The sequence below is a fragment of the Tamandua tetradactyla genome, chromosome 9 (genome assembly GCF_023851605.1).
Source record: "Tamandua tetradactyla isolate mTamTet1 chromosome 9, mTamTet1.pri, whole genome shotgun sequence".
Taxonomy (NCBI): Eukaryota; Metazoa; Chordata; class Mammalia; order Pilosa; family Myrmecophagidae; genus Tamandua; species Tamandua tetradactyla.
In genome coordinates, this window is record NC_135335.1 from 40,300,819 (window position 1) to 40,325,468 (window position 24,650).

The 24,650-nt window shown below is 35.6% G+C and overlaps 1 protein-coding gene across 4 annotated transcripts in view; it reads left to right on the plus strand.

The window, feature by feature from the left end:
- Positions 1 to 24,650, plus strand: part of RAD18 (RAD18 E3 ubiquitin protein ligase) — a 137,235-nt gene that overhangs the window by 84,626 nt on the left and 27,959 nt on the right. For all 4 annotated transcript variants that reach the window (XR_013157798.1, XR_013157799.1, XR_013157800.1 and 1 more), the window contains exons 10-11: positions 14,039 to 14,176; positions 16,968 to 17,145. Coding sequence is in view for 1 of the 4 variants with exons in the window: in XM_077116677.1 (XP_076972792.1) it covers positions 14,039 to 14,176; positions 16,968 to 17,145 (316 nt within the window). In the remaining 3 variants the exon portion in view is untranslated. The remainder of the gene's footprint in view (positions 1 to 14,038; positions 14,177 to 16,967; positions 17,146 to 24,650) is intronic.

The following is a 24,650-nucleotide window of genomic DNA, read 5'->3' on the forward strand; positions in this document are numbered from 1 at the left end:
GAAAATTAAACCTTGGTTTATCAGGCTCTCAACTCTAATCCCTTTGCTGTCTTCCTTGAAGTTGAATGAATAATTTGTATATTTGGGAAACTCCTCTTTTGTGTTAAGGTTTAGTTTTAGGCTATAGTGCTTAAAAAAATGAGCTTAACTTTATGAGTGGGCTAATTTTGTAGCTTTGTGGTGATTTAATTTATCTTTTTATTTTCTTTTGCAGTCTTTTGGATTGATTGGTACAACTTCGTTTTTTAGTAAAGGAAAGAAATAGTCAAATCAACAAATTTGATGTTTAGTTGTAGATATATAGAAGGTATGTTTCATATAGAAGTTGGATCAAATGAGTTTATTAAATATGGCAGATATTAGATACTACATTCTGTTTTTTTAAAAATATTTTTATTGAAAAAACAACAAACATACAAGCATTCTTAACATACAAACATTCCGTACATGATGTATACTCAGTGGCTCACAGTATCATCAAATAGTTGTACATTCATCACCATGATAATTTTTTTGAACATTTACATCACTCCAGAAAAAGAAATAAAAAAGAAAAAGCTCATACATACCATACCCTTCACCCCTTCCTCTCATTGACCACTAGTATGTCCATCTACCCAATTTATTTTAACCTTTTTTCCCCCTATTATTTATTTATTTTTTATCCATATTTTTTACTCATCTGTCCATACCCTAGGTAAAAGGAGAATTAGAGACAAGCTTTTCAAATCCACACAATCACATTGTATATTACACAATCATCTTCAAGAAACAAGGCTACTGGGACGGGGGTGGAAGAGTGGTAGAATTCTTGCCTGCCACGTGGGAGACCTGGGTTCGATTCCCAGCCCATGCACTTCCCAAAACAAATAAAACCAACCAAACAAAAAAAATTCAACAGATGGTGCTGCAATAATGGGATTCTTACATGGAAAAAAAATGAAATGTGATCCCTGTCAGACAGCATACAAAAAAAAAAAGAAAGAAAGAAAAGAAACAAGGCTACTGGAATACAGCTCTACGGTTTCAGGTACTTCCCTGCAGCCGCTCTAATACACCACAAACTAAAAATGGGACATCTGTATAATGTGTAAGAATAACCTCCCAGGATAACCTCTCGACTCTGTTTGAAATCTCTCAGCCACTGAAACTTCATTTCATCTCATTTCTCTCTTCCCCCTTTTGGTTAAGAAAGTTTTCTCAATCTCTTAAAGCCGGAATTTCTGTCCCACATTGCCAGTGAGATTTACTCCCCTGGAAGTCATGTCCTATGGAGAGGGGAAGGGCACTGAGTTCACTTGCTATGTAGGCTTAGAGAGAGAGGCCACAATTGAGCAACAGAAGAGGTTCCCTGGGGGTGATTCTTAGGCCTAATTTTAAGTATGCTTAGCCTGTCCTTTGCAGGAATAAGTTTCATAGGGACGACCCCCAAGATTGAGGACTTGGCCTATTGATTTGGTTGTCTTCACTGCTTGCTAAAATATCAGAAGTTCTCCAAATGGGGAAGTTGAATATTGCCCCCTTTCTCTGCATTCCCCCAAGGAGACCTTGCAAATACTTCTGTATTCACTGTCTTAATCCACTCTGGAATTTTTCAGGGCATTGCACTAACCTGGACAAACCAACAAAATCTCATGCCCTATTCAAGATTCCATGTACTCATAATGTTAAAACTGACCATACAAGTGGAATTAGGAAATGCATTATCCAAAATATAAATTTTGCACCAAATAAACATTTCTCCCTTTAGTCTCACACGCAAGTTGAAGTTTTAAAACTCACATGCTTTTGTTAAATCTTCTTAATTAGGTCTGTGAATTGCTCCAATAGGAGGAGGGATCTTAGCCTACTGAAAAGTTATTTCACCTCCCTAAAACAGATGTATTTTTTTTGAATATTTATCTTGGTACAATATAGTTTTATGGTCAGAAAAAACTCCAGTGAGCATTCTGGTTATCTTCTGAAACTTTTCCTGGGAGCCCAGCTTAACATTGTTAAGTAGGCAAGGTGTTTTAGCATGGTTTAATTTATTGCTTTCTTTTTTTGTTTTGGCATTTATTAATTCAACAAGTGTTTACTGAACATCTACTGTGTGCCAGCAGATACCTATGTACTAGGAATACACCAATGAGACAAGGTCTCTCCTTTCATGGAACTTACACTAGTAGCAGACAGATAAATAATATAGTAAATAAACAGATAAGCAGACAAGTATTACAATAGTTATAGGTGGCAAGTGCTCTGAAGAAACTAACATAGGGTAATTTGATAGAAACTATGTAGGATACAGAAGATAGAAAACATTTTTCTTGAGGAGTTGACATTTAAGGTGAATCTTAAGTAAAAGAAATAAACAGGCAGCCATTCAGAGAGCTAGAGGAAGAGTGTTCCAGGCAGAGGGAACGTGAGGGGCAAGGGCCCTGTTGTAGAAACAGAAGAGGTGAGTGTGGTTTGTGTATTTGAACAAGTGGGGGGAATGGTATACGGAAAAGCAGGGGGCCAGATCATGTAAGACCTTGCAAGACATTATTTTGAATTTTATCGCTCAGTGCAAAAGAAAGCCATTGAAGGGTTTAGAAGTATAGGTAACATGATTTATCTGCGTTGAAAAAGATCATGATTTCTGTTGAGAAGAGAATAAATTATAAGTAAGCAAGAAATAGCAAGAAAATCAGTCGGGAAGCTCTTTTCTCAATAAGTATTTATGGATCAGCAATTACTGTGTCCCAGAAAATATTATAGGTATTGGAAATAGAGCATTAAGCAAAACAGACTAAGTTTGCCCATTTGGGGCTTATGTTTTAATGGAGATAGACAACAAAATAATAGGTAAAGTGTGTAGTAGTCAGATCATAATAATGCAAAGAAGAAACATAAGGCATGGATAAAAAACAACGGAGCTGATATTCTGTATTTGTTGGTCAGGGAAGGCCTTAGAGAAGGTGATATGATGTGTGAGAAGAGACTTAAATGAAGTGAGGCTATTTCATTAAACTAGGCCCTCAATTTGGCCTAGTCTAGAGTGGTAGCAATGTAGAAGTAAAATGGGCAATTTAAGGTGAACTTTGAGAGTAGAACCAGTAGTATTTACAGGTCGATTTAATGTGATAAATGACGTAAAGAGGCATGAAGAATGATTCCTACGTTTCTGGTTTAATCAACAGGGCAGATGATGGTGCCATTTACTGAGATGGAAAAGAGCAGGGAAGGGTTGTGAGTAGGGAAAGGAAATCAAAATTCCTGTTGTTTGGTTTTTATTGTACATCCAAATGGGAAGAATTAGTTATGATGTATGGGTCTACCTGACTAAAAAAGACATATTGCAGTTCACTAGGTAGTATTTAAAGTTGTAGAACTAGCTAAGATGCCTGGAAGAACAATGCTACTAGGGAACAGAGCCGAAGGCTACATCCGGAGGCATTCTAGCATCTAGAGCCAAGGTTCTCAACTCTCTAAGCCTCTTTACACTCTTTATCAAGGACACCAAAGAGCTTTTTTTATGTGGTTTTATCTATCAACATGTATCATATTGTAAAGTAAGATGTAGAGGACTTAGCTTCTGATCAAAATAAAATTATTTACTTTCCTGCTTGCAACAATCAAAACACATTGTTAATACCTTAAACAACACTTTTTAAACATTGGGTGTCAGGCATCAAAGAATAGGAATCCCTGAGAGATGTGGAAAAAATTGGACAAGCCTCTTAATTGCCTCAGCTTTTACTGCCTTGGGAGAGTTTCCAGGTTGCAGTGCAGAAGGGCAAACCCAGGTAGAACCTGGTGGACTTTCCACGTGAAGGAGAAGGACTGAGAGACCAGGAAACCAAGTTGGCTCATGTTTGCAGGACGAGAATACTAGAGAAGAGAGAGCAGCACAGAGAACCTTAGAGAACTCCAAAGAATTCCTCTCACATATCCATCCAGAATACAAAGTATTTTTTGTAGAATTAAATTAGAAGTCAGTAATAGAAAACTCTCTGAAAAATCACAAAATATTTGGAAACTAAAATCACACTTCCAAATAGCCCCTGGGTCTAAGAAGAAAACAGAACCTAGAAATTTCAAAAGTATCTATTAATTCATTTAAAAATAATTTCAGTAAATCCATTACATATTAACACAAATAACATTTATTTAGATTTTTAAAAAAAAGTAAACTTCAAAAAACACAATGATTTCTATTCTTAGCCACATGGTATAACACAGTCTATATTTAATCTCCTCCATAAAAAGCTGGAAAACTGAAGGAAACATGGGAAAGAATGGTTTTCAAATATTGGACAATAGGTAGCACAGGACTGGGAACCTTGAAAGAAAGGAAACAAATAATGTGGTAAGCGCTGCAGTTCTAGTTTTTAGGCTGTTGCCCAGGAAAGGGGAATCCCAGAATAGCCTGGTGGTCTCACTGAACTGAGGAGGCAGAAATCAAAGTTTAGGAGGCCAAGATATCTAGAATTTGCAGGAGAGAGTACCAGAGAGGCTGGAACTACAGAGAGTGGAAGAGAACTTTAAAGATCTGCAGAAAGTTTCTGCTAAGTTCTTGGCTGCCTAGCAATCTGCACACACATAAGAGAAAGTTACTTAGATCAGAGAACAAACCACAGGAAAGGATTAGGCAGAAAAATTTCTGAAGCTCACACAAAGTAAGAAATAGTTTGAGCTCCTGCTGGTTGGGAGTAGAATAACCTTGTAATATATCGGGCATCAGGCAGAATCCTTAGAAAGGTATTGCCTTAGTAGCAGAGCTAAATTACTGTAGAATCTGATAATAAATAGTTTGGCTTATGCAGGGAACATGATCTCTGTTACATGTTCTTTTGTGTGTGTTTGTTTTCCAACGCTTTTAAAATATCAAAACCATTCTTAGAGAGCCATATAAAAATAGGTCGTGGGGTCAGATTTAACCCATGGGCCATAATATTTGCTAACCTCTGTTCTAGAATAGAGGTTACACAGATCTGTCCTAATAAAATCTTAAAGTTGATTCCAAGGAACATGATGTACTCAGAACAAAACACAATACAGTTTAAGGTTAAAGCAATTCTAGCCACCAATGGTAAAATTAACTTGTATCTAGTATCCTATTGAAAATTACCAGGAATTCAAAGAAATAGAACCCATAAACATAAGATCCCAGGAATGACAGAGGTGATGAAGCTAGTAGACAAAAATGTTTAAAAAAATATTAACATATGCTTCACATGTTCAAGAAGAAAGAAAAGGGTCCTGCTGAAGTTAGAAATGGAAGATAAAAAGAAAGGGCCAAATGGAATTCCTTAACTGTAAAACGTATCTGAATTGAAAAGTACACTGGATTTGATAAAAGTAGATTAGGAAATATTTTGAACTGAATGAAAATAGGTCAGTGTGGGAAAAATCTCAAGCAGTGTGCTAAGAGGGAAATGTATAGCATTACGTGTTTGCATTAGAAAAGTAAAAAGTTCTTACATTAGTGATTGAAGCTTTCTCCTTAAGAAACTAGATTAAAGAAGAGCAAATTCCATGCAGAGTAAGCAGGAGGGAGGTAGGTAATAAAGATAAGAACAGAAATCAATGAAATTAAAAAGAAAAAAACCTGTGAAAATCTGTAGAACCAAAAGCTGGTTCATAGTAAAGATTGATAAAATCGATCTAGCAAGCCTTACTCAGACAAAAACGAGAAGGCACTAATTACCAATGTTAGGAATGAAAGAGGGGAAATTACTAAGGATCATACTGACATTAAAAAAGTATTAAGAGTACACTGTGAACAACTTTGTGCCAGTAAATATGAGAACATACATGAAATAGATGATTTCTTCCAAAGACACAAATTACAAAACCTCATTCAAGAAGAGATGGGTAGGTTGAATAACCCTATGTGTATATTAAAAGAAATGTGCATTCCCAGGAAGAAACTCCATGGCCAAATGGCTTTCCACATGAATTCTATGAAACACATGCAGAATGGATACCAGTTCTACACAAGCTCTTCCAGAAAATTGATAAGGAGGGACCACTTTCTACTTCATTTTATTTCTTTTTTTGAAGTGGCACAAAAATGTTTAATTTGACTCCCTTTCCCAAAATACAATATGTACATGTTTTTATACTTAGAGAAAAGATTATGAGTATTTTATATAAAATATTAGTGGTTATCTTTAGACAGTATATTAAAATGATTATTTTCTTTATCTTTCTTTTACATGTAGTTTCTAAATTTTCTAAAATGAAAATTTAGTACTTTTCTAATCAAAATTCTTCAGGCCATTAGGGTACTTCAATCCAAACCACAGTTATATCCAGGAGGATGGAAACTATTTTTTTAATTGTGAAAAATAACATATATACAAAAAAGCAATCAATTTCAAAGCATACCACAACAATTAGTTGTAAAACAGATTTCAGAGTTTGAGTTTGGGTTGCAATTCCACAATTTTAGGTTTTTCCTTCTAGCTGCTCCAAGACACTGAAGACTAAAAGAAATATCAATAGAATGATTCAGCAATCATAGTCATTTGTTAAATTCTGTATTCTCTGTTATAGTACCACCTTCTCCTTTGATCTTTCTCCCAGTCTCTAGGGGTATTCTAAATTTTTCATGTTGGAAACGGCTGTCGCTATTATGAGATGGGGAATAGAACTAGCTGATGTTCTGGAGAGGCTGGCCTCTCCGGGTTCCAGGACTTATCTGGCCTAGGAACCCTTCTGGAGGTTGTAGGTTTCTGGAAAGTAATGTTGTTAATGTAGAATCTCAGATAGATAGAGCCCTAGGTGTTCTTTAGGGTTGGCCGGTATAGTTTTGGTTGGGGTCTGGCAAACTATGGTAGTAGCAATATCTAACTGAAGCTTGCCTAAGAGTAGCCTCCAGAGTAACCTCTCAATTCTATTTAAACTCTCTCAGTCACTGATACCTTATCTGTTACAATTCTATCCCCCTTTTGGTCAGGAAGGTATTGTTGATCCCATGGTGCCAGGGCCAGGCTTATCCCACATGTCGATCCCACATTGCCAGGGAGACCTTTACCCCTGGATGTCATATCCCTTGTAGCGGGGAGGGTAATGAGAGAGTTGGGCTGAGAGAGAGAGACCACATCTGAGCAACACAAGAGGTTCTCTGCAAGTAACTCTTAGGCATAACTATAGCATTTAACTATAGGTGGGCTAAACTTCTCTGCCACATAAACGTGCTTCATAAGAGCAAGCCTCAAGATCACCGATTTGGCTTATTGACTTGAAAGTCCCTAATGTTTGAGATAGAATCAGGGGTTTCCCTGGTGGCGGAATTTAATAGTTCCATATTTTTTCTCCCATCCCTCGAGGTACTTTGCCAATACTTTTAATTATGTGCTCAACGTACTCTGGGTTGTATCTGGGCATTACATTAAGCTATACAGAATTATAAGCCCTCATTCCCATTCTGGATTCCCTGTGTTTGGTTGTTTAAATGATCTATCCAGGCAGGTTGATTTAGATTATGTGTTACAGAAAGTTTAGGTTCTGGACAAAATAAACCTCTCTTCCCTTGGTCTTAGAAAGTAGGCGAAGTTCTAAAATATGGACAATGTCTTCCTTACCCTTGTATTCTGACATACCTTAGTCCTGACCTGATTGGCTTAGTTCTTATCTCTAATTGAAGCCTGATCTTTTTTTCATTTTCTTTAGCCGTTGTTGTATGTGGTAATGCTCACCTTCAGAATTGCAGAACTCCTCCTCTGAGTCTCAGGTGTCACACAGGTACTCAAAGTTCCAAACACATACCAGGTTATACATGTATAGCACAGCCTCTCAAAATCTATAAATATAGTTACCATTGTGGACCAAACATGACTGCTATAAGAGCTTACCTTGTAGGCCCCAATTTTCTTGTAAGTATTTTCTGAATGAGTCTTAAGCATTTTCTAAGTGCTCTTTTATTTCTGGCTTCTTTTGTATCACATAATGTCCCACAGCTTATATTCACAACATTGCATTTCTCATGACTTCATTCCTTTCTGTAGCTGCACAATATTCAATTATGTGTATACACCACAGTTTGCCATTCTGCTTCTCAGTCAGTGTATCCATTAGCCACCTCCATCCTTTGGGCATCATATATAATGTCCGAAATGAACAGTCCATCAACACTCTCAATTTTAGACAATTTTCATTGCTCCTAAGAGAAAAATAATCGATGAACACACCCTCACCAAATAGACAATCCAAACCTCCCCTTAACTCTTGTCCTCTCCCCCCCATATTGTTTACCCATGGTATTGCTATGGTACTGTCAACATCTTCCTACTTTCATTTTATGGCACCAGAAATTCCATGATACTCAAACCAGACAAAATAAAATTCTGACTAGTATTCTACATGAACTTAAATGTAAGACCTCTTAAACTTTTGGTAAATTTAGTCCAGCAAAATATAAAAATCATATCTAAGTGGGATTTTCCTAGGAAAGTAAGATTGATTTAAGGCTAGAAAATCAATAAACGTAATTCACCATATTCACACACCAAAAAAAAAAAAAAAAGAGGAAAAAGAATGTGATATTTTTGATATATGCAGAAAAAAACATTTGACAGAACTGAAGTTGTATTAATTATAAAAACCCTTAGTAAACTAGAATTTCTTCAATCTGATAAAAGATAACTATAAAAAACCTACAACTAGGAAGTGCGAGGGTAGTTCAGTGGTAGAATTCTAGTCTGCCATGCTGGAGATCTGAGTTCGATTCCTGGCTCATGCACTTCCCAAGCAAACAAACAAAGAAACCAACAAAAACAAACAAAAATTCAACAAATCGTGCTGCAATAACAGGATACTCACATGGAAAAAGAATGAAATGTGACCCCGCCATATGGCATACAAAAAAAAACAAACCTACAACTACGTCATATTAAATGCTGAAATATTGAATGCTTTTCCCCTGATGTGGGAACAGGAGAGGATGTTCGTTCCCACCACTCTTATTCAGCATTGTACTGTAGTCATAATCAGTGAAATAAGGTGAGAAAGAGGTATCAACAATAAACATATTTGAAAGGAAGAAATAAAATTATTTTTATTCATAAGCTATCTAATCATCTATATAGAAAATCCTAAGGAGATGTGTTTAGCAGATTTGTGGAATACCAAATAAATACACAAGAAACAATTGTATTTCTAATATAATTCGAAATTGAAATTTTAAAAAGTCCACCTAAAGTAGGATTATATATATGAAGCTCTTAAGGACAAGTTTAATACAAAATATACAAGACTTGTATCCTAAATGCTATAAAACATCACTGAAAGAAATCAAAGAAGACCTAAAGAAATGGGGAGATATACTATGTTCTTAGAGTGGAAGACTCATTATTGTGAAGAGGTCATTTCTTCCTAAATTGATCTGTTGTTTCATCGTGGTCTCCAGACTTTTGACAAGCTGATGCCAAAATTATAAATCCCATAATTTATGAATTATAGATCCCATAATTTATGAATTATAAATTCCATAAATTAAAATGTAAAGGATGTAGTAGAGCCGAACCAATTTTGAAAAGAGAAAGTTGGAGGTTACCATCCCTGATTTCTAGACTCTCCATAAAGCCACAGTAATCAGGTCAGTATAGTATATGCTGATACGTATATATGTGCAGTATATCTCATTCCTGGATATTAACTTGAGGATCATAAGATGTATAATAGTTAAAACTGTAAAACATAGAAAGAAATCTTGTGATTTTTCTCATAAATATGAACCATAAAAGAAAAATGTGATAAATTTATTAAAATAAAAGCTTTTGCTCTTCAGATGACACTATTGTGAAAATTTAAAGACAAGCTACAGATTGGAAGGAAACATTTGTAAAATTTGTACTTAACCAGGTACCGGTATCTTTTATAAAGAAACCTTAAAACTCAATAAGAAGCCTATGCCATGTTTAAAAAAAAAAAAGGAAACAAGATTTGAACAGACATCTCACTATTTGTATCAAATAATAATATGAAAAGATGTACAATTTCATCAGTCTTTAGGGATGTACAAATTGAAATGAAACTGGGCGTTTTGATATCCAGCTGTATAATCTCTGGAATTTAGGCACTGAGGCATCTGTCCTAGAAGTTTGTATCCGGCTAGTGTTATGACAGAGATTTCTTTTAGTGCCAGAATCTAAACAAAAAAAAAAAGGAAGAAAGGAAATACTTTTTTCAGTCTTTGGAAACTGACCCGTGTAAGTGTTCTTCAGTTCAGCTGTCCTAATGATGAGTTGAGAAGATAGTGTAGAGTCCTAACTGGTCTTTTCTGTGCATGTGTTTGTTGGGCATGTACACATGGCCCTGGGAATTTTCTTGTTTACATGGATACAAATGTCTCCATTCTTGTAGGAAACAATGTTTCCTCATGGTTCTAGCTCCTACTGTATGTCCCACAGCCAGCATTCCTTTGCCCCTGGCAGTTGCTATTTGACTTTTTCTCCTATATCATTCCGTAGGAGAGCTTTGTGCAGGGCTAGTTCTAGGACATTGAGCCTAAGACAAGTGTCTTGGTTCAGTCAGTCCTTCAGGCTGTTACTGTACAAGATTAGCATTGACATACATGCATCTTTATATGCGCACAAAAGGTATGTGTTGTCCTCCAGAACTGGGACCAATGATTTGCACTGAGAGTGCAGGCTGGTGTGAGGATATGGGAGGAGCCAGCAAGCACACCATGAGAGCCTACTGGGTTTTTTTTGTTTTTTGCATGGGCAGGCAGCGGGAATCCAACCCAGATCTCTGGCATGGCAGGCAAGAACTCTGCCTGTTGAGCCACCTTGGCCCGCCTGAGCCTACTGTTTTTAAGTTGTTTTTTTTTTAATTTATCACTGTTCTAGTTTGCTAGCTGCCAGAATGCAATATACCAGAATTGGAATGACTTTTAAAAAGGAGAATTTAATAAGTTGCTGGTTTACAGTTCTAAGGCTGAGAAATGTTCCAGTTAAGAACAAGTCTATAGAAATGTCCAATCTAAGGCATCCAGGAAAAGGTACCTTGGTTCAGAAGGCTGATGAAGTTTAGGGTTTCTTTCTCATCTGGAAAGGCACGTGGTGAATGCGGTATCTGCTGGCTTTCTCTTCTGGCTTCCTATTTCATGAAGCTCTCCAGGAGACGTTTTCCTTCTTCATCTCCGAAAGTTGCTGGCTGGTGGATTCTTTGCTTCTCATGGCTATGTTGTTCTGCTCTCTCAGAATCTCCTCTTTTATAAGATTCCAGTAAACTAATCAATACCCACCCGAACGGGTGGAGTCACATCTCTATCTGATCAAGCTTAATAACCACATTGATTGAGTCACATCTCCATGGAGATAATGCAATCAAGCTTCCAACGTACAGTGCTGAATAGGAATTAAGAGAAACAGTTGCTCCCACATGATTGCTTGGGATTAAATCATGGCTTTTCTAGGTTACAGAAATACTTTCAAACCAGCACAAGCACTCACATGTTACTACAACTCTTAACTGTATTTTGAAGCTTTAAAAAAGAAGTTCTAAGGTGCACAGGTGGTTCAGTGGTAGAATGCTCGCCTTCCATGTAGGAGACCTGGGTTCAATTCCCAGACTATGCACCTAAAAAAAAAAAGAGAGAGAGAAGTTTCTCCTAGTCTTGTTTGTTGCTTAAAACTTAAAGCTTCTATGGAGGGACAAAATCCTGGAACATCTCATTCTGCCATTTTGATTGGGGAGGCAATCATAATACTTTGTGAAACCGATCCCTAGTCACACAATAACCATATTTCATATTGCCTTATAATGGCAAATTATAATCAAAAGGAAATGATGAATTTAAAAAGTGATTGTTAAGAAGTAACATGACTTGCCATTTATTATTTATATTCTTAAGTACAGTGTTTTATGTATGTGTGTGTTTTACATGTTGTGGGCAGCTTGAGATTTTTAGTCATCCTTGGTATTACATAATTTTATCATTTCTAAAATGGACATTTGGAGTTTTTGTACCTTGTGAGAGGCATTCTCAGAGAAATAATAGGGGTTTTTTTTGTTGTTTTTTAATGAATTATATAAATGACTTCAGTGGCCAGTGAGCAGCTAGAGGAGCACAGCTCTGAAAACTTTCAAGTTCTTCTGTGTGTGATTTCCCCTGTGTAGTCTTCTAAAAATCCTGGAATTTTATTCTTTCAGAAGATGAAGTCATTAAGACTTTATTTTTAATTATTAGCATGATCGCTTCAGCAAGCTTCTTGAGTAGTTCTTAAATCTACAATTCATATTAATTCATAATGTACAATGGAGTGGCCTTACTAGGAAACGTCTGCCAACCAAAGACTGAGACCCTGTCTAACTAAATTACATAGATCTATGCTAACAGAAACTACAAAATGATAATTCATTGATTCTGGGGAGCTGAAGAAGTATGAGTTGAAATCGCTTGGTGTTTGTATCCTTTAGGATAGGAATCTTACTTGTTTCTAATGAGCTCATTTTTCCCAGTAGTCTCTATGGCCAGCTTACATTTCTTTTGCTGAAATTTTAACCTCTCTTACTTTAAATTTGCCAGACATTTTACAACTCAACACGTTAGTTTTGCTGGGAGTTTTCACCCATGTATCATCCACATAACTATATTGGAATTGGGAGTAGTCTCTCATTAATGTGTTTGTTATGCCTACAAATATCCACATACAGTTATCCAACTTCTCTCCTCTCTTCTTTGTTGTACTTCATAATTTAGTGCTCTCTTTTCCCAGGTGACAGAATAATTTTCAAAAGGTGAAATCATTGCTCTCATACAGATAAAAAAAATGAACGTTATAGATTTTATTTAACTCATTATTAGAGAGGAGTCTGATAAGATATAATGTGTCTAAAGGAGAATCCAAAGAACAGATACAATTTATAGATCAGGGATATTGAAATGAATGTGTAAATGGAGATAAAACTGGCTGCTTCCACAATGGAGGGACGGAAGTCAATTGTAGAATTTTGCAGGTTTATAGACAATAATTAGTTTCCATTGCTATCACTTATCTACGACTTACAGAGTTGTTAAATAACTCAAAGGGAATTAATGGTTAGTATCTTGGAAGGGTAGCTCTAAACAATGAATACTTTTTAGTGGGGGGGGGGTGCATGGTCCCAGAATCAGAACCTGGGTCTCCCACATAGAAGGCAAGCATTCTACCGCTGAACTACCTACCCATGTACCCAACAATGTGTACTCTTAAATTGAAACAAATTCTTCTCTATGCCTAGTTATTCTTACTAGTTACCTATAGAGAAAATGTAAGAAGCCAAGTGATTAAACAGTACGTTGTTGGTTATTTTATGAAAACGGTCTCAAAATTTTGTTTTAGCTTTTGGTACCATGGTTCATAATCACAAATAGATGTCCTATGGTCCGTGTCCTAAAGCTTACCCACCACTATTGAGTAAAACAATTTACATTAATAATGGTAACCTTGAAGTCATGGTTAATTAAGTTAAGTCCAGAGGTATTAAAATAATTACAAATTACTTAGTATTATTATCCTAAAATAAAGTAGAATGGGGTAGGGGTCTTACAATGTTAAAAATTAAAGGGTTTTGATGGGAAATGGTAAGGAAATATAAAGACTAAAGGGGGCATTTAGAATGGCTATCCTTTGGGTTTTTTTTTTTAATAACCTAACTTTCCTAGAAGCCTCTGCTCTTGTATTCATTTTAGTACTCTCTTGTGTCTTGGAAATTAGAATTATGTCATTGGGGTTTGTGTCTTGTCTCTCTAATGGTGCATTTAAGAAAGCAACATCTTTCATGCTCTATCAAAGGCTTTTCTAGAGCCTGGGATTTGGAAGAAAACTACTGTAGCAAACAAGGTGTATCATGTCTCCACGTTTGTGTCGGAGGAAGAGGGAAGATAAAATTGAGAGGCTTCCATTTATATACTCTAGTCTTTGTATTCTTGTGCTTGATAGCTTTTAAATTCATTGCAAGTGACACCCAAGGGTATTGTTCTTGAGTAGGCCTGTTTATGTCTTCATATTCAGTCTGTCACTTGTAGATGGTTAACTTTATAGTCCTTACTTTAGTGAGATTATGGTTTGAATTTCAGGTAAAAAACATCATAATGAATTTCAGCTTCTGGTGGATCAGGCCAAAAAAGGATATAAGAAAAATGTTGGAATTTCAGAAAAAAAAGTAACAAAAAGAGAAGATGACTCTACAGAAAAGTTGTTATCTGTAAGCTTGGGTAAGAGATTTTAATTAAAAAACAGAAATTATGTTGAATTTCATTATTTACTTGTAATGTAAAAAAAAAAAAGTAAAGCCAAAGAAATTTACTTTGGAGTTATTCAAAGTTGAAAAAAGTGTTTTAAGGTAAACTTCATATAGCAGTTAAAGAATGAAAACTAGGTTTATTATTCTGGGAAAAATGATTGGGAGAATGTCCTGAAGAACCATTTTCTAAAATTCTGTGTTCCTTTAGTTTAGTGATAAATCATAAGTTTCTTATTTGTTTAAGCTTGAGGATGTTTTCTAGGTGTAGGATTTATTGCTGGGGATTTTAAGATCTCCTATAAAGGAAATAAATTATTTTTGTTGTAGAACACTCATGATTATTTTGGATGGAATGTTCTATTAAAAAATATCGAAAGGTAATATACTTGGTATGACAATACGTAACTCATTCCTTAATTTTGAGGCATTTTAAAATTGGAGATTAATGTTATATATCTATTGCTGGGGCGTTGGGCCACTGAGCAAACATAACACGAAACTATTTCACAGTTTAGTAGCTGTCTTGAAGAGTAAGAACTATTATTCCCTATTTTTGTCCTAAATGCTCCTGGTGTGATTAGGTAGGTTCCTACCTCAGTATTTACCTCAGGGTCCTTGAACAACTTGAATTTGTTCATGCTGTTGTTTAAGCATATCCTAGAAAATACTTTAGTTCTTGAAAAAATCTGACTGAATATCTCCTATCAGGAGAACATTTTTAAAATATTGGTTAAATCTCTCCTGAATATGGTTGATAGCTCTTGTTCAGGGGTTACATATTCTATTTGTATATATTTTGTTCTCTTTGGGATGCAGAGGTGATTGCTGCTGATAAATTGCTGTGTATGAATGAGCATGTCTGGGAGAGGTAGGAAATGAGTGAGAAGAATAGAATGACTGAAAAAGTGAGTTTTATCTAGCCTCTTACAACAAGTATAGTTGACCGAGGTACATCTTCTGCCAGATAAAAACTAAATCTGTTTTTGCTACATGTATTTGGGGGAAGACTGATGTCTGAGCCTCACAGTTTGGGGCTCTGTTTGAAGTTCTGTGTTCTGAGAGCCAAGGGCAGGTATGAAGAATAACTGGTTTACCACTCCTATAACTTGTTGAATGATGATTGTCCTTAAGAGGGAATTTATTTTCTAGAAGTGTATGTATGAGGGGAAGAAGTGAAAGAAGAATGTAGATGAGGTGCAAGGATAAAAGATTAAGTTGAATTTCTGTTTCCTGGTTTGCCAGCTTGATTGAATTGTTTTGGCCAGTGGGTGATATAGTAGCCTGAGTTCAGTGGGTTTACTGGGTGATTGATTTCTCTTGTGTGATCCCTGGCATTTGGTACAACAGGTGATCATAGAGATCTTGGATGATCATGTTGGTTAGTTTCTTTTTTCCCTTTTCCTATAAATATTTGAGGGTGCTGATTTGCTTTGGTAATAATAGCTTATCAATAGCCAAGCAACATCAAGAGCTTGTATTTAGAAATTTAACTCTTGTGATGTGTGCTGTTCTCCCAGTGTGACCACTTTATAACTTTCGGGAAAAAGCTTGACTTTATGGATTTGGAAAGGTTTTTTTTTTTTCATGGGCAGGCACCGGGAATCGAACCTGGATCCTCTGGCATGGCAGGCGAGAACTCTGCCTGCTGAGCCATCGTGGCCCGCCCTGGAAAGTTTTTTTTGAAGAATTTGTCCAATTCTTTTTCCTTAAGTTTTCTCTGCATAACAAACCTTTGAACATTCTTTAAGTGCCCTATATTGAAGGTCACTTGCTTTTACAAGCATGCCAATGAGTGATGTGTGAAAACTTTGCTGCTCTGTAATAAAACTCCTGAAAGGGGAGTGCCGTACCTTTAGCATATGTGCCATATATGTTAAATACGTATTCAGTTCCTGAATCATCAAGAGAGAGCAATTTAAAGTCCCAGCAGAGTCCTCAAACAGATTATGAGAGGTAGAGCCCTGGGCAGTGAAGAATCCTTTATCGATATGTTTTCTTCACTCAGATTTGTAAATATTGGCCATAATTGCCTGCTATATTCTAACAAATACTACATTCTGCCAGGCTTTCTGGACCTTTACCTTTCTTTACCTGCATTAAGGGACATGCTCTACTGTGTACAAGTAGCATAGTAGGTAGTGTATTGTATTCATAATTGCGAATATGAAAAGGGATGTATAGAAATGTGACATGTATTGGATCAAATGGAAATATTTATTATGTCTGATTAGTTTTCCTTTTCGATAGTGAATAATTAGATTCTGTTTAACAAATTTAGAAAAATATCCAGATAGATTCACTTCCATGTAGTGATCAGTGACACACATTGTGATTCTCTTATTAATTGAAAAATGAATCTTTAATTCTTTTTTCATTGTATGTCTTATTTTTGTTTGCCACTTTTCTGAAATATGAAATATGCAGGAATTCCTTAATAATGTTGTAAATAGAAACCTCATTAGAATTTCAAGTTTCTCCCCGTTACTGGGTTTAAAGTGAATTTTGTTTTTTAATTAATCCTGGGAAAACATGGTGTGGACAATATAATTAGGTGGCACTGTATGCAATTCTGAATCAGAGTCTCTGGATTTCACTGGAGTTTTGGAATCAGTGTTATAGATATTTCTATTTTACTGTGTACAAGTAACAATATATTATCTAATATAGAAATAATGGACATACAGAAGTGGTAGGTTTTAAGGTATCGTGAACTGTATCTTTTTTTTTTGTTTTGTTTTTTCATTTCTTTTTTCCCTTTTTAGGACAGGAAGATGATAAAATTAAATTCTCAAATATGACCTTGGCAGCAAACCACTTCCCTCAGTCAAAGCTGGACTCCCCAGGGAAGTCAGAGCCTGACAAAGCAGATGATTCTTCTTCTTCTTGTACTGATATTCAAGAAGAGACTCTTTCTCCCCCAGAATCAGACTCATGTCATAGGTAAGAGACATGAAGTAGTTGATTGTTTTATATTTCTCTTTCCTTTGCATGCTATAGACAGATGATTAGAAAATAGCTGTCAGGCATGGGGCAGTTCTCCAGGCTTCCATTTCATTTTATTTTCATTGCTGTGTAACCATCACAGTGATAGCAGGGTATATCATCACAATGGTGGTGCAGGATTTGGGAGGGTATTGTACAGGGACCATAGGGTACTTTTATCTTCTACTCTGTATTGTTTATATAGGTATTTTTCCTAAAGTTGGAAAAGAAAGCCTGATAGATGTTTCCTACAGTTGGAAAAGAAAGCCTGGCAGATAGTGAAATTTTTGTCAATACAATGAGTGAAGGAGGTAAAGTCAACTATACTGGTAAATAGAGATGATGGGAGAGATGGTATATAAGAGAGCAAATCAAAAAAGAAAACTTTAACCGATTGAGTATAATAGATGGGAAAAGCTTTAAAAATTGGATGTTAGGGGGTATGTCATTTTTTTCCACATGGGTTTTTGAAAAAAGTTAATGTGACAAGAATTTAGTTTAAATCATGATGTATATATATATATACACACACACACACACATACATATATATAATATTATAAATATTACTCATGTTGCAACTTCATTATTTTTAATTTGTTTAGTGTTCTTATGTTTTGGTACCACAATTAACCAGACCCCTCACTTTTTGTTATATAGCTACCTTTTTTCCAATTTCCTGTTTATGTATCTAATCCTATGGTAACGATCTTCCTTAATAGAACCTTTTGCTTGAATTGACTTATTTCATTAACTTTAGCATCATTTCACCCTGGTAGGTGATAGTGTTGCATCATTTTACCCTGGTAGGTGATAGTGTTGTTTTCTGAATGACTTCTACCGGTTTTAAATGCTATCATCAGCATGTGAATATGATTATGTCTTGGAAATTGCTTAATCTTTGATGTTTATTAATTTAAAAATTGTTAACAATGCTTTAGAATGATAGATTATGTTTAATCTGTAAACACCAAATTAAGAAGAAATTTTTTACAAGAATACACCCAGAGACCTTCTACTTTCCTAGGGTTCTTGGGAAATAGTTTCAAATCATTTAGAATTAATTATTAAGAAGGGAAAATCTTCCCATCATAAAGGTTTTCAAAGTCAAAAACAAATAAATCTCAAGTAAGTCTCAAGTTGCATGAGGGAAAAACACTTGTTAGCCTGAGTTTTCTCCAACAGTATGAAGCTAGTGCACAGGCATTCAAGATTAGACGATTGAACACAAGTCTTCTAGAAATGCAGGGTAACAATGGAGGAAAATCAGTTTCAAGGAGAGTAAGAGTTTTTAACTATAGTCATGTGTTGCCTGAATGTTTTGGTATCTCAGAGTGAAATGAGAAACTTTTGTGAGCTTGGAGTGGGAATGGAGGAAACAAAAAGGAGAAACACATGACAGAATGAATATGTATCTAGTGGCAAGATTATAGGAAATAGGATGAGTTCGGTGGAGATCTTGGCTTCAGACAGTCTTAATGGTATAGCTGAACTATGAAAAGATTATTTATAAGAAAGTTGGCATTTCTTTTAGGTGAAATAGGAGCAGGCAATAGACAGTCTCTGTGTTTAGTAGAAAGGCTAAAGGAAATATGGCTGAGGAGCAAGTACAGTAAGCCTTCTTGGATTGATTTACTAAGATGAATTTAGCCCAAATTCTGGCTGTTGTAACTGATTACTTACTCATCATGCAGCGAAAGAGTTGAAAAGTATTTTTAAGCTTATCCTCAGTCATATACTTTCCTGCTGCCAATTCAGTATGTCTTCATTCTTACATATTAAATCCTTAAGAGAATGATTCTTTGCCATTATTTACCTTTCACCTGACTCAAGATCCTGGACAATATTATCAGGCAGTTTCTCTCTCCATTCTTAATGACTTCCTCTGGTAAGTGTCCTATAAGGTTCTCTTTATGAGACATTTTGAGGTGAAAATTTTATTAGCAACTCATAGTAAATATAGTGATGCTAGCTTGGCCTGTGTCCGTAACAGGGTCTGTCACTGCACTCATCCATTCAACAAATGTGTATTGTACTAGGGTCTGCTCTAGATGCTGGAGTATAGCAGTGGTGTAAACATTTAAAAAAAATTTTATTTTTTTAATGTAAGATCCACCTTCAATTTCCTATTATACTAATATGAATGTGTATATTGTCTATAAACACAGTCTGATGGAATTGCCTACTAATTTAAAATTTTAACAGCTTTTTGAGATGTAATTCACATACCATATAATTCACGCACTTAAGTGTATAATTGAGTGGTTTTTAGTATATTCACGTAATTGTACATCCAACACTACAATCAATTTTAAAGTATTTTCAACACCCCAAAAAGAAGCCCCATATCATTCATTATCAGTCACTTCCCATTTCTTCCCAGCTCCACCATCCTCTGGCAACCACAAGTCTGGGTACTGTCTCTATAGATTTATCTCTTCTGGATAATTCATATATATGGGCTCATATGATATGTCGTCTTTTGTAACTGGCTTCTTTCACATAGCATACTGTTTTCAATGTTAATCCATGTTATGGTGTATATCAGTACTATAGTCCTTTTTATTGCTGAAAAAGTATTCCATGCATATATATACCACATTTATTTATCTGTTCATTAGTTTACGAGCATTTGGGTTGTTTCTAATTGTACTTTTAATAAGGGAAAAAAATCATTCATTTGCTTGCACACTTTGGAAACTTAGTTAGCTTCAATGACCATTATTTGTTTATTTATTTTTGGCATGGGCAGGCCAGTGATCATTTTATGTAAGGATTTACCTCTTTTAAGACCGTGAGCTGTATCTCCTCTATTATTTATGTCTCAAGTGTAAATCAGAAGTGTTGTATACAGTATAAATATTAAATATATTGATCTTTAAAATGTTAATTTTATTTGAGTTCTTTTTTATACCACCTTTTCATTTACTCTGTTATTTTTGTTGGTCTTAAGATTTTTAAGTGTAAAAGGTAGATACTGTACCTTATTTAAGACTTAGAAACCCAAGTTTTAAAAAAAAGTAGGGTTAAAGTAAACCTTAGCTAATGGTATTTAGTTTGATACTAAGACAGATCATTTGGCACCTTGTTCAAGAGGAGACCATCAAGGGGCAAGTATGCCATGGAAAGCAGCTATGGTGTAGCATAACACTAAATCTCCTGAATTAGTAGGTTTAGAGTTGAATGGCTTAGAAAAAATCCTACTGGGTGATTTTGGAATTTAATCTTTTGAAGTCTGTTTCCCTATCTGAAAATAAGGTAAAAGTTTCTTATGTCTCAGATTTGTTGAGAAGATGAAATTAGATAATGAGTCTTTGGTAAATATGTGACAATTATTTTATAAAATCCAAAGCAATTAAATTTTCTTCAGTAATCTGGGAAAACTTAGGACTGTATGATGGGACATTTCAGAAATGCTTTCACAACTGCTTCTTAGGCTCTACCATAGAGTAAATACCACAATCAATTTTTTTTCACCTATTTTTGTTCTGCACATTGCTAGAAAGTTGTGAGCCTGGGATTATTAGTTCTATTAGAAATTCACTCAGTTTAGTTTCTCCTGGGCCCTTACTGCTGAGGCACAGTCTTCTAATTTATGTCCTGTTACTTTTCTGCCATTTTTGAAAGAACTGTCTGTCCAGAATTCTTAAAATCCAGAGAGCAAAAAGGAAAAATGAAGAAATCTTGATGAACATTTGCTGGAGAATTTAAGTAGTAGTTAATGCCACATTCTTAAAATCTGAGTAAATTGGAGAGTGATGGGGGAAATCTTTTTTTTTTAAATTAATTTATTTATTAATTTAAAAAAATTTAACAACAAACTAAAACATTAACATGTGATCATTCCATTCTACATATATAATCAGTAATTCACAATATCATCACTTAGTTGCATATTCATCATTTCTTAGAACATTTGCATCAATTCAGAAAAAGAAAGAAAAAGACAACAGAAAAAGAAATAAAATGAAAACAGAAAAAAAAAAAGATTATACATACTATACCCCTTATCCCTCGCTTTCATTGTGATGGGGGAAATCTTAAGAAAAAAATTGCTGTGTGACATTCGCCTAAAGAATGTCAGATGCTGGCATCAAACAGCCTGTTGATAAGACAAGACTGATTTTATTGCTTAGTGAAGAAATATAATCAGAGGAGCGTCTCTTGAATGGGAAGGCAAAGTTGGGATGTTCATTAAGATTTTGAAGTTTAATTTCAGACAGGCCTTTCAGTACAGGTCTTAATTAGGATATTAGATCATGATATAATAGTCAGTACTGGTGGACATAAAAGATGAGAAATTTGAGGTGAGGGGCTCGAAGTGTCCTAGAGTTTATGTACTTTGTTGCTTTCTTTTAAGAAATTGTTGGGTCTCTCAGGAAGCTTGTGGAAACAATAACGGTATTCGCAACTACCGTCTCCTGGTATAGTAAAGTTACTGATGGAGATGGTGGAATGTTAAATTTGTGTTAATGAAGTCTGTGAGCTGTGTAGGTTCTACAAGTAGTACTTGAGTTCCAGGATTATTACATGTATTACATCATTTAGTACACAGACAAACCCATTTAGAGATATGGAGACGGAAGGCCAGAAGTTAAATAATAATCCTGCAATACTAGGATTCAAACCCAGGTTTCGTTGACCTTAAAGCCCATGTTCTCTCATCTTTGATATGCTGCTGTAGCCAAGCAGACTTGCTTTTCACATCTTTAAAAGAGTGGAATATGCATTATTTGAAAGGGTGGTTTTCCTGAGAAACAGATGCTGAGATAAGGATTTGAGTGTTAGTGGTTTATTGGGGAGGTAAAGGGAGTGGGGAAGTGAGACAGGAAAGGGAAGACAACGTTTTAAGGGGGCATGTTACCAAAGCAGATACCATTGTGGGCAACAGAAGTTTAATCATCTTTGGGAAGCTGGGAATTGGATTAAAACACTCAGGTCAGGGTTATCCCACCTGAGGGGCAAGGGAATTTCCTTCAGTCATTGCTTGCGGGCTGCTCCTTGATGCTTCTAGTCTTCCATGCTAGCCGCAGAGCAGGTTCTAGCAAAAACCAAGGGAATGCCCTCAGGTAAAGTTACTGATATTTGGAAGTCAGGCCTTGCACCCAGAGACGGTAAGGGCCAGGAGATAGGAGCAAGACACAGTGGAATCACCCATTTTCCAAGTGTGCTTTCCCATTGCTGCCTAGAAAGAAAGAGGCCAGTATCTCTGAGGGCTGTTGGAGAAGTGATAGGAAGCAAATGTCAGGGGGAGAAAAGATCAGATTATAAAGTTCTGAGCCAAATGAGTTCAGAATTAGAAGGGAGATGTGCTTCTTGATGAGAAACAATTTACTTTTTCACCTTGTGTGATAATAAACTGAAGTATGAAGTAATTAATTATCAAACTAAAATTTACCAACATTATAAATAAAAATTTCTTGACCTTAAGCAGAAAATTACAGTTCCAGACCTAGGAGTTCTTTGTCGGGGATTGTTTCCTTATTATCCTGTTTTGTTTCTCCCTAACAGGGTTAGGAGTACTATTATTGGGATTGATGGAGTATATATACATTTTCTCCTTCTAAAGTTACTCTACTGGGTGTGGCAGGATATACCTGCTGGTTCTTTTGGGGAAAGTCTTTAAAAGCACCTTGCTGCTTACTAGATGGCGATATTATGTGACTTTGAACCTTCCTTGGACATTAAATGCGTCAAGCAGGAGTGTTTTTTTCTTTTTTGTTTTAATAGTAATTATTTCTAATTTTTTTTTGTTTTACCAAGAATTCCTTCTCCATGCTTAAGAATTAGAAGGTAATATTTTGAAGTGTACTTATCTATATTTTCTTTGTATAGATGTGTGGGTCTCAAATATTCCTCTCATATTCTTGCTGAAGTGTTTCCCTGGCCTGCCATTTTAGAAAATTCTTCTCTAATCCTCCCCGTTTGTCACTTAGCATAGTCTTCTGTGTGGCATTAGATATGTGTCCCTATCTTAAGATGGATGGTAGACGTTGGAAGCCAGGTGTCTCAATGTTGGAGGAGGAGATTGCAGATAAAGAAGGGAGAAGGCTATAGAAGGCTAAATTGATTCATGTGATAATGGGTTAGAGTTAGAGAAATCAGTGTGAACTGTGTTTGGCTTAAAATAGATACAGACCTTTGTTTCCCAGACCATGCAGCCCCCCTGAAAAAAAATCAATACAAACCAATACATATAGAAATATTGATAGGTATGTGTATGTAATATAGCTTGTATACACAAAGATATTTCCTTGCTCTGCCAGGTGAGAAGGTCTAGAAGTCACAATACCCCAGTAGTAAGGAGCATACCCAGTGTGAAAGATCTTTATTTCTTTAAAAAAAAATTTTTTTTTAAATTTATTATTATTAAAAAAATTTTTCTTTACATGGGCAGGCACCGGGGAAAGAACCGGGTCTTCAGCGTGGCAGGCAAAAACTGCCTGCTGAGCCACTGTGCCTGCCCTTAATTTATTTTTTGTTGTCAAACTGAAACAACATGCAAACATGGACATTCTTCGCATACAAACTTTCCATGCATAGTGTACAATCAGTGGCTCACAATATTATCACGTAGTAGTATATTCATCACCATGATAATTTTATCACATAGTAGTATATTCATCACCATGATAATTTTTAGAACTATTTGCATCACTCCAGAAAAAGAGATAAAAAAGAAAAAAAAAAACTCATACATACCATATCCCTTACTTCTCCCTCTCATTGACTACTAGTATTTCCAACTATTCAATAAATTTTAACCTTTGTTCCCCCTATTTTTTTCTATACCCCTTACCACTTCCTTTCATTGTTCATTGTTCATATTTCAATCTACTCTATTTATTTTAACGTTTGTTCCCCCTATTATTTATTTATTTTTAACCCATATTTTCCACCCATCTGTCAATATCCTAGATAAAAGGAGCATCAGACACAAGGTTTTCACATTCACATAGTCACATTGTGAAAGCTGTATCATTATGCATTCATCTTCAAGAAACATGGCTGCTAGAACACAGCTCTACAGTTTCAGGCACTTCTCTCTAGCCTCTCTATTAGAGATCTTTATTTCTAATGCCATTTTCCAATAAAAAGGGCTCCTTGGAGAAAAGGCTGCAGAGCTGGAGCAGGGAATAGATAAGTCTCGGGCATTTTGTAATGCCAGAAAGTAAAGAAGTGCTGTGGAAAGGAAAAAGGAAGCAGAAGAAACAAAAACACTATGGTCAGGGTATGTCAAAAAGGGACACAGGAGCCAAATGAAAGTGTTCCAGATGGCCAAACCTGGAACAGATGAAGCAGCAATATAAATAACAGTATCATATTAGAGCTTAAAGTGTAAATACATGAGTCTATAGTGGTATAAATATAATGTGGGAGAACAGACAAATCTCCCCTGCAGAATTCCAAATAATATGTTAGAACTACGATCGGGAAGGTGTCGCATAACTCCCTACATCCTTT